The sequence below is a fragment of the Pecten maximus genome, chromosome 18 (genome assembly GCF_902652985.1).
Source record: "Pecten maximus chromosome 18, xPecMax1.1, whole genome shotgun sequence".
Taxonomy (NCBI): Eukaryota; Metazoa; Mollusca; class Bivalvia; order Pectinida; family Pectinidae; genus Pecten; species Pecten maximus.
In genome coordinates, this window is record NC_047032.1 from 30061145 (window position 1) to 30073268 (window position 12124).

General features: G+C 38.5%; 1 protein-coding gene across 1 annotated transcript in view; it reads left to right on the top strand.

The window, feature by feature from the left end:
- The window catches only part of LOC117316357, a 34469-nt gene that overhangs the window by 4880 nt on the left and 17465 nt on the right, over positions 1–12124 (top strand). Inside the window, 4 exon segments of the mRNA XM_033870899.1 lie at positions 37–312; positions 441–4474; positions 4613–4790; positions 9801–10064. Coding sequence (XP_033726790.1) covers positions 37–312; positions 441–4474; positions 4613–4790; positions 9801–10064 — 4752 coding nt within the window.

A 12124-nucleotide genomic window follows, 5' to 3' on the forward strand; every position in this document is an offset into this window, starting at 1 on the left:
TTTTGTAACCGATATTTTATTTTTGGATGATCCCAGGTGAGTTGGGCCTTTTAAACCACGTGTTGAGAGACATAGTGCGTCAGGGAGAACTCGATGACTTGCGAGATTGCCTTGGAAACACCTCCCTCCACACAGCAACACAGTATCAGAAATGTTCGCCAATCGTTCGCATGGACGTCATGAGGTTATTAGTTGATTCGGGGATAGACGAAACACTGGAGAACTCTGAGAGGAAAACTGCAGCCTCATACCTGTTAAGATCTGAGAAAAATCTCCTTCGATGTCATCATGATTATATATCGATTTGTTCCGGTAAGTAAACCATATTATGGTTCTCAGATATTGACAAATGTATACCAATAAGTCTTGTAGATTTTCACTGTTGAGTACTCTGAATATGCTCTGATATATTAATGCAATTTTGGGATGCTTCATTTCAGAAATGATAGCCGAGAAAGCAATGCAGACAGTGACTGATATATACAGGGATTCAGATATTGCCAGCAGTGAAGAAGATGACCAGGAACTCGAAGAACAGACATACGACGGCCATACCATCGAACAACAAACACAGACGAAGGAAAGAGCGGCTAGTGGTACTGTGTCACCTACACACGACGGTCATGCCACGGAACAAGAAACAAACGAAGACCATACCACGGAACAAGAAACACACGACGGTCATGCCACGGAACAACAAACACACGACGGTCATACCACGGAACAAGAAACACACGACGGTCATGCCACGGAACAAGAAACAAACGAAGACCATACCACGGAACAAGAAACACACGACGGTCATGCCACGGAACAAGAAACACACGAAGACCATACCACGGAACAAGAAACACACGACGGTGATACCACGGAACAACAAACACACGACGGTCATACCACGGAACAAACACACGACGGTCATACCACGGAACAACAAACACACGACGGTCATACCACGGAACAAGAAACACACGAAGACCATACCGCGGAACAACAAACACACGACGGTCATACCACGGAACAAGAAACACACGAAGACCATACCACGGAACAAGAAACACACGAAGACCATACCACGGAACAAGAAACACACGTAGACCATACCATAGAACAAGAAACACACGAAGACCATAACACAGAGCAAGAAACACACGAAGACCATACCACGGAACAAGAAACACACGAAGACCATAACACAGAGCAAGAAACACACGAAGACCATACCACGGAACAAGAAACACACGAAGACCATACCACGGAACAAGAAACACACGAAGACCATAACACAGAGCAAGAAACACACGAAGACCATACCACGGAACAAGAAACACACGAAGACCATACCACGGAACAAGAAACACACGAAGACCATAACACAGAGCAAGAAACACACGTAGACCATACCACGGAACAAGAAACACACGTAGACCATACCACAGAACAAGAAATACACGTAGACCATACCACAGAACAAGAAACACACGAGGGCAATATCACAGAACAAGAAACACACGACGGTCATACCACAGAACAAGAAACACACGAAGACCATACCACAGAACAAGAACAAGAAACACCGACGTCGGGAAGAGCTGTTAGTGGTACTGTGTCACCTACAAACGACGGCCATACCACGGAAAAAGAAACACACGACGGTCATACCACGGAACAAGAAACACACGAAGACCATCCCACGGAACAAGAAACACACGAAGTCCATACCATAGAACAAGAAACACACGAAGACCATACCACGGAACAAGAAACACACGAAGACCATACAACAGAACAAGAAACACACGAGGGTCATACCACAGAACAAGAAACACACGAGGGTCATACCACGGAACAAGAAACACACGAGGGCCATACCACAGAACAAGAAACACACGAGGGTCATACCACAGAACAAGAAACACACGAGGGTCATACCACAGAACAAGTAACACCGACGTCGGGACGAGATGTTAGTGGTAATGTGTCACCTACAAACGACGGCCATACCACGAAACAAGAAACACCGACGTCGGGAAGAGATGTTAGTGGTACTGTGTCACCTACACACGACGGCCATACTGCGGAACACGAATCAACGACGTCGGGAAGTGATGTTAGTGGTACTGTGTCATCTACACACGACGGCCACACCACGGAACAAGAAACACCGACAACGGGAAGAGCTGTTAGTGGTAATGTGTCACCTACAAACGACGGCCATACCACGAAACAAGAAACACCGACGTCGGGAAGAGATGTTAGTGGTACTGTGTCACTTACACACGACGGCCATACTGCGGAACACGAATCAACGACGTCGGGAAGTGATGTTAGTGGTACTGTGTCATCTACACACGACGGCCATACCACGGAAAAAGAAACACACGACGGTCATACCACGGAACAAGAAACACACGAAGACCATCCCACGGAACAAGAAACACACGAAGTCCATACCATAGAACAAGAAACACACGAAGACCATACCACGGAACAAGAAACACACGAAGACCATACAACAGAACAAGAAACACACGAGGGTCATACCACAGAACAAGAAACACACGAGGGTCATACCACGGAACAAGAAACACACGAGGGCCATACCACAGAACAAGAAACACACGAGGGTCATACCACAGAACAAGAAACACACGAGGGTCATACCACAGAACAAGTAACACCGACGTCGGGACGAGATGTTAGTGGTAATGTGTCACCTACAAACGACGGCCATACCACGGAACAAGAAACACCGACGTCGGGAAGAGCTGTTAGTGGTACTGTGTCACCTACACACGACGGTCATACTGCGGAACACGAATCAACGACGTCGGGAAGTGATGTTAGTGGTACTGTGTCATCTACACACGACGGCCACACCACGGAACAAGAAACACCGACAACGGGAAGAGCTGTTAGTGGTAATGTGTCACCTACAAACGACGGCCATACCACGAAACAAGAAACACCGACGTCGGGAAGAGATGTTAGTGGTACTGTGTCACTTACACACGACGGCCATACTGCGGAACACGAATCAACGACGTCGGGAAGTGATGTTAGTGGTACTGTGTCATCTACACACGACGGCCACACCACGGAACAAGAAACACCGACAACGGGAAGTGATGTTAGTGGTAATGTGTCACCTACAAACGACGGCCATACCACAGAACAACAAACACCGACGGCGGAAGGAATTGTTAACGAAATTGTGTCACCACAGAAATCTTCAACAGAACAGGACGTTTCAGACAACAATACTGAAAACAACAATACTGATTTAGTTCTACAGGAAAGTAATGAAGTGTCACAAATGTCGGAAGACAATGCTTCTCAAATTTATTGTAAGCAAGATAATCAAAGTCATACGCTATGCTACAATGTCCCAGATGGACATTCACAAAATGATGAAAACAAGTCTTCCAAGCCAGACCCAGAAGAAAATTTCACTCAAAATCATACTACAACCAATAAAAGACAAGATGAATGTTCATTTCAAGAAGAAGGGAGATTTGTTAAAGAATCGATGGGCTCTTCCCAAGATGTCAAAGAAGAATCTACCGGGATTTATTTCGCAGACGGACATATTGTAACGGGATATTATGCTGTTGAATCAAACCCTAAGGTAGGAACCATTTTCATGGACGAGGTCGTTGAACCACAGGTTGAACCAACTCAGACTGACTCTGACGTCCAGGTCCATGATTCCCAAGTCCGTGCCAGAAACGAACAGGATTCAATCAATGAAGAAAAACCAAAATCTTTACAAAACAGTTCTGTGGAATCTGACCAGTGTACGAAGACGTTGCGAGATGACTTGAAGGATAAACCTACACGTGTAGAGCTCCACAGTTTCACAAAAACTGACGACCATGAAGATGATAAGCAGTACACCATTTCCCCTCGTGTTCAGGCATTATTTGATAGAGATAATCTGTCAGAGGAAACTTCCTCCGATGATCCTGAGGGTGAGAAGATGACTTCCGTCCAAGAAAATGATGACAAATGTGACAGGCATTCATCAGGTCTTCCTTCGAACGAAGAAAAACCTCAAACAGGAATGGGAACAGAGAGCAGAGCAAGTGATAGTAAGCTGAAACACGGGGCCTCTCATAATGAGGACATATCCGATTTAGGACAAGTAAGAACAGAAGAACTACGCGATACTTTTCCTGGTGGAGTTTCGCCCGAGAGGTTTCAGTGTGGTAGAAATGGTCCACTTATGTTAGAGGACATGAATTTCACAGAAAACGACTGCAAGCATTCACACCATGATGTTATTGTTTCCAAAACAAATGAGGCAGGTGATGATGAGATAAGTATACAGTCTAGCAAGTCACCCAGTGAGCATTCTGAGGATATAGCGACAGCTGATTATGAAGGTACGCAAGGCCAATTAAACCAAGGTCACCATGATGAAACAGACGGAGTACAACATCCAAGAATAAATAATCTCAACGAAACTAAAGCGGTAAGTTTAAAGAAAAAAGTTGAAATATTCAGGTGAAATTACAGTTGTCGTCGTTGAATACAATGTATGTTCTATATCCTCGATTACACACATATTTAAATGTAATATATCCATATGTCACTATTTTCTGTTGCTAAGGAAATACAAGTGCTATTCAGGGAAGGCAAATCATGGCTGGTAGACTTGAAACAGAACTTCAAGGGATTTGAGGTCCTGGGAAAACTTTTGGAAAAGACTAATCTCTTAGCCACTAATAAGTATGCCAAACTTACCATCCATTTGATCTGCAAACACCTGGATGACTGCGATGACAAAGGTAAGTTTAAGTCCTATTATTTACTATTTACACTGGTCAGTTGGCTATAAGGAAATGCAATTGATTTGTGATCCTATTGCGGGAGGGGGAGTCGGTGGCCGTGTAGTTAAGGCGTCCTGATACTTTATCACTTGCCCTCCCATTCTGGGCACAGGCGCTTGCATAGAAAATGAGAATTTGAAAAATAAATTATATCAGTGGTATGTGTGTTGTGTAATAGGGAAGGCCGGAAACTCCGTCACGAGCGAAACGGCACCCCATCTCACTTCAGTCGACTAAAAAACACATTTATTCAAACTGACACGGTGCACACTATATGCCACCGTCATCAGGAAACATTAATCTGTAACCTGCCGTGTCACTCAATACGAATTGTAACATCCAAAGCACAATAATCCGTGAAAACATCGCCGAATTCCTCGCTCAGAACGCCATTTTTCAAACTGCTCCCTCAGCCTGTCCAGATTCTTCATGTACATACGTGGTTGAAAGGTCATGCGTTTATATAATTGTCTGTCGTCAGGTGCACTTTTTGGGGTCGTCTCCGCATGCAATTTGTCCGGAAAACGCTTCGGCTCGTTGAAGAGTTTCGTCTAATTTACGATTATTTGAAAAGTTTCGTCGAATGAACGATGATTTATAATCATAAATTATTTATTATTTTGAATGTGAGAGTACCATGCACCGTTTATATGACAGTACACAGGAAAAGCAAACGAAGTCAAGAATGCCTTTTCTGTAATCACATTCACGTAGTAGGCCTAGACATTTTATACTTGAAAATTAAAAAAAAAAAAAAAAATAAATAAAAAGATAAAAGGGAAATGGATTAGCATACTTTTGTCACAAAGGTAGAACATAATGCTTATTTTTTTATTAACTTTTGTCAGTTTACTGAAATCAGGACGAACAAAAAGAAAAGTGAATCACGAATAAGACTGTCATCAGGTTACTGGAACGTATACATGTGTACCAACATTGCTTACTTCAGACCTGTTCATTTATTTCCATAAATTTTACAAATATGATATCATGTCGTCGTCAAATACGAAGATCATACTTCAGACCTGCCAAACGATTTGTACGTTTGATCGATGATCAATCATCAATTTATTTTCATTTCCCACAATGTTAGATTTAATGTTTCTCAGAAATTCTTCGAGATCAATCAAAATTGTATGAGTACATACAAGACTCGGGACTTGCCTATAGATTTATCACTGTGTGATTATCGAAATATTGAGGATGAGTTTCATTTTATTGTGAACCCCTTTTTATTCAAATTTTCGGAACAGTATTATTTGCTTACTTTATTTCGATTTAAATAAAATTGATATATCATTTTGCCGCTTAGTGTCAACAATGAGGGGCGGACACAGGATAGATTCATACCTGGTGTGTCTTATAAAAACAAGTATATGAGAGATATTTTTAATGATTTTACACTATTATTTCGCTGATTGATACCGGAATTCGTTGTTTAAGATGCCCTTACTTTGACAATTTTAGGGGGCCCACACGCACACCCCCTCCCCTTTAAATCCGCTAGTGACAATATCAAAGAGTTTAACGCATTGTAAAGTATTCTTCGTAATACTGATTATCTATGTAATTCCACTTTACGTCGCACATATAATATTTAAGTTATTGATGAATTACCTGATTAATTGAGTGTGTAAGCATCCAACGCTTCTCTAATAATAATTAAGCTGGCTGAAGGGCTAACAGAATGAAGAAACTGAATTGAAATGAGAAAGTAAAGAGAATACTTTAGGGGTAGTAGTAGTTATTTTGTGTCAACGCCAGAATTTTATAGTATTTAGGGCTAACGCCAGAACACCCAGAACAACCTCTTATTCTTACCGTATTGTGTGTGGTCTATATATTTTTACCTAGTCATGTAGTGGTCAATGTTTTTAAATTGAAGATAGACATAACCCTAAATAGATGGCAAGTTTAATTTGAAAACAAAATATCAAACAACTATCAGCTATTACCCCATCCAAATTTTAACAACTTCGAAAAATTTCAACTGATACTGCTAGTTCATGGTATACGTATAATGCCCCGGCCCTGTCTTGAACAAGTTATTGAGCACCGTTACATGCAATCTTTCGATTTCGAGTTCAACAACTACCGAAATGATGCAGTTGAAGAAAAGGAAGGGACGATCTCATCCCTGGCATTAACACGTGCTATCTAATTAGTCCGTGATCTCGCAAACGACGTCCTGTACATGTACCTGTAAAATAAAGAAATGACCCCCAAAAGTGCACCTGGTGACAGTCGATTATATAATCGCATGACCTTTCAACCCAGTATGTAAATGAAGAATCTGGACAGGCTGAGGGAGCAGTTTGAAAAATGGTGTTTTGTTGGAGGAATTCGGCGATGTTTTCACGGATTATTGTTTTTTGGATGTAACATTTCGTATTGAGTGACACGGTAGGTTAAAGATGAATGTTTCTAGATGACGGTGGTATATAGTATGCGCCGTGTCAGTTTGAATAAATGTGTTTTTTAGTCAATTGAAGTGAGATGGGGTGCCGTTTCGATCGTGGCGGAGTTGCCAACCTTGTACTTAACAGAGTACACATACAATACCACTGTCAAAAAAATGAAAATCACATTTTCTAAGCAAGCGCCTGTGCTTCTGGGTTGTGAGTTTAAAACCAACGTAGGGCAGTTGCCTGGCACTGACCGTAAGCCGGTAGTTTTTCTCCGGGTACTCCAGTTTTTGGTCACCTCGAAAACATGGCACGTCCTTAAATGACCCTGACTGTTAAAGGACGTTAAACAAAATAAACCAAACTTAATAATGCGGAAGCTAATGCTGCCCGATTAATATTGTTCCCGTCGAGGGGGCAACACATTTGCTATCACCCAAAATAATTATATTGCATTTACGTAAGTTTTTTATGGACTGAAATTCTTATGTATTATATATATATGAACAAACAGTGTCGATTTTATTTATTTGGTGTATTTACAGTCCGTTTGACGCCAAAATATCGAAAACCTCGTTGGTAAACCTGTCATAGTGTTAGTCACCAACCGCATGTGTAACTCAAATTTTGAGTGGATAACAGCAACTCGGAATAATCAATCGAATTTAGCGATATTGAATCTTATGTAAAAATCTGAATGAAAATGTATATTGCGGAGTGGGATATTTCGACGAACTATTTATCATATGTCAGTTACCTAATGGAAAAGAAATTCGTAGCAGTACAGATAGTTAATCTTATTTGAGTGTTTATATTTGGGATGTTATATTATCCTCTGTATACAACGAATAAACAACGGGAGATAACTATTTTATAAGATTTATTCTTTCCTGGTTTTATTTCGGGTACCTGTAAATTGCGAAATGAAAGTAAAACGAAACGAAACAAAATCAAACGAAACGAAATCAAATCAAAAACAAAGTTTGATTTGAAACAAGAGGCCTAGACGTCTTGTATCACTCACCTGGTTTATTTGAGCAAGAATAAAAATAATGTTCATGTTATATTTGTTAACAGTTTTATTTGTTGATGTCTTTCAATGCTATATGTGTGATTTTGGGGTGGGGAGCTCAGCTGCTTCAAATATATAACCCAGAAACGAAGTCAAGACTCAACATAATTCTGCTTAAAGAAACCTTAAATCCCTCGGGGTAAGGGAAAGACCCATGGGCCTATTTTTGCATCAGGATTGTGTTTATCTCTTAATGCCCAGCAAGGCTATATATGGTTATAGGGTGGGATCCGAACGGTTTCAAAGACATAACAAAATAATTAAATCCTAAGGGAAAAGACCCCAGAACCTATTTACATTGGCCAAAAAACGGTTAAAAAAAGAAACGTGTAACGACTCGGGAAATACAAAATACATAGCGCATGTATACTAAATTAAATTATAAGCATTAAGCAGGGACTATATGTGTGGGAGCCTAACTTAATCATACATTCTTATTGTAACATGTTCCCGTGTTTTGTTCATACATTCTTATTGTACATGTAACATATCCCTGTGTTTTATTCATACATTCTTATTGTACATGCAACATATCCCTGTGTTTTATTCATACATTCTAATTGTACATGTAACATATCCCTGTGTTTTATTCATACATTCTTATTGTACATGTAACATATCCCTGTGTTTTATTCATACATTCTTAATGTACATGTAACATATCCCTGTGTTTTATTCATACATTCTTATTGTACATGCAACATATCCCTGTGTTTTATTCATACATTCTAATTGTACATGTAACATATCCCTGTGTTTTATTCATACATTCTTATTGTACATGTAACATATTCCTGTGTTTTATTCATACATTCTTATTGTAACATGTCCCGCTCTATCCAGTCAGTACCAGAATACATTATCGACCTCATTATTCTCAAGATTTAAATGATACGTGTTTGTTGTTCTTACGTATATTTTTTTATGCATTAATATATGTTATGGGAATGCCTGGATTGGAGCGTCCACCAATACACTACGCGATTTGAATGCCTGTATATCGCGGACTAAATATATCATCTTAATATTATTATTGATCTTTTATCAAAGATCTAAGTGAATACTGCGATAATTATTCTTTGCTGTGTGTGTGTTTTACGCCAATGAGAATGGTACACTTAGGCTTATGTACAATCTAACATTTTTATCAATTTTTCAATTTTTCATTTTTCGTTTCGTTTGATTTCGTTTCCTTTGCTTTCGTTTCGTTTCGTTTCGTGTTGCTTTCATTTCGCACGTTACAGGTTCCCTTTTATTTCAATTTGTAACAGTATTTTCAAAAAATACATTTCATGTCCATTTGCTGTTATCAATAGTGTCCTAACTTTGCCTGATAGATTTGAATGCAGGTAGTTATAAGTTCTAGTTTATATATATTTGTGTGTATTATTTCTTTTAAATATATATTTGTTTGTGCATTTATATTAATAATTAATATTAAAGAGTTACATTTAAACATTGCCCGTTTATTTATCATTTATTATTAAACAGATGTTCCCGAATGCCTAGTCCACATTCCAGAGAAATATCTGAAGAAGATTTTGAAACTTCTACTGGACGAGCGAAAATGGAATTGTTTTCTTAGTATTATCCGTAAACACCGAGAATGCCATGGTTCTAAACCATTGTTTGCAGATATAGTAGACGGGCTATGTCTGGAGGTAGTGATATCAGATTCAAAGTTTCGGAAACATACGAAAAGATTGGAGAATTTGATCAAGTGTTTATTGGATATAGGAGCAAGCATGCCAAATGGTAAGAAAATCTTGTACTATATAATTTTGAATAGCGGTAATTTGTACTCGGATTTATGAAGAAGTTTTTACATCATATATTTAGATATTGCAATACTGTAAACAAAACTTGAACAGATAAGTGCAATAATGACTTAGCGCACCAATATGTTTGTATTGACAGTGCAATTAGCACACTCACTATTTAGCGAAACGTGCTAAACTGTTATTACCGCTAAAATATATATAGTCAAACTTGTAATAGCGGACACCCTTATATAACGGACACCTGTCCATAACAGACACTTTCAGGAATCCCCAATGAAAATCACTATATAAATATCATGTATATAGCGGACACCTTCCTAATGCGGACAGCGGACACTTATTTTTGTCCGTAAAGTTGTTAAAAATTCCGTATAACGGACACGCGAAACCATAGCTGTGTTGATATTTGTGTGTAAAACGTTTATAAATAACAAGCAAAGCCTTAATTACTCAACTCCCCTGGCAGCAATGCTAACTTAGGAAGCCACTTCATCAGTCACTAATTGTCCTGTTACCTGTAAGTTGCTGTAACAATGGGCAGTAATTACAAGAGAGTGACCGATCGCCATCGGCAGAGGTGTTTGTTTACTCAACCCCACCGGTGACAGCTAAGCTTAGCCATTCAACCATAGCCTAGACAACAAGAATGGTCAGGGGGTAATTAAATCATTATCAAGACCAATAAAAGAGGGACAAAGCAATAGTTATGTCTGTCATAATTGTTTTACTTACAAAATCAACCGTATGCAAAATCTGACAGGGCAGGCACATGGTTGTCAGCCGCCATTTTCTCACACTCGGAACTCCTCGGAATATGACTACGTAACATATTAAGAACAGCTGAAGAGTTCCGAGTGTCTTTGTATACACTATACTAATTGACAGAACCAGAAAACGGTATTTATTAAATTAAATCCCTACATGGATTTCAGAAAATATGTCTCAAAATAAATGCTTAGGGATTATAATTATCAGAGGAAAATGCACTTTCATTTATAAAGAGTTAATGTTGTAATAGAAAAGATATTTCAAACATATTTATTTTTCAAAATATTGAGGATTAATGAAAATTGTTTTACTATGATAATAATTACCTTTACATTTTTGACTATGTTGAGTATTTGTCTGAATAGATATTCAGTATAGTATGATATTGTGAAGATTTTTTTTGGAACATATAGGCTTAATATAAATTATCAAAAATATCAACTTCAATTTTTGTGTCAGATGAATGATTGAAAATTAATTAATTAAGCATTTATCTTTAATTATTTGTCTTATATTCATTTGTTTAAGTGTTTAAATATAATAAATCAGGAGACATATAGTGTACTATAAACAGACTTTGGTTTGTTTCTTCGTTTATAAGGGACATAACTTGTTGAACCTCTATATAAAGGACACCTCTCTATAAAGGACACTTTTGTCTTGTCCCTTAGGTGTCCTTTATAGACAGGTTCGACTGTAGTTATATTTCATCCAGTGGAATGAAAATATCAAAAGCTTCCAAACCAATCACTGAAATATAACTGTTATTCATCAAGAAACAAGGAATATTCAATTAAATACATTAATGGGGGAGACTAAATAAAGGATTCCGGTACCTGAATAACAGACCGGATATATGCACTATAACGTATACGATTTTGACGGGAGGAGAGGAGATTGTAATGTGTACACAATTTACAACCTCCTTCATGAATTTAACGTGGATTTCCGACTTCATAGTAGCAGATACTAAACTTACCCAGAAGGTGGCTGGTATTTTTTCTGAACAAACAGTTACCATAAGTCAGAATACATGAAATCAGGATTAAAAAAACCACTTAGAGTGACAAAATCTAACATGTAGAAAATGTTAGGAGAGTCAAAACACAGTGAAGGACAGGAGCATTAACCCTTCAATTTTATTGATTTCCTAATTGATTGATGATGAATTATTTAAAACAACATACGTGTGTGGAAATAAAACATACACTAATCGAAATTAACGTATAATCGTATTAGTAAGAACAATTAGTAGGATCATTTATT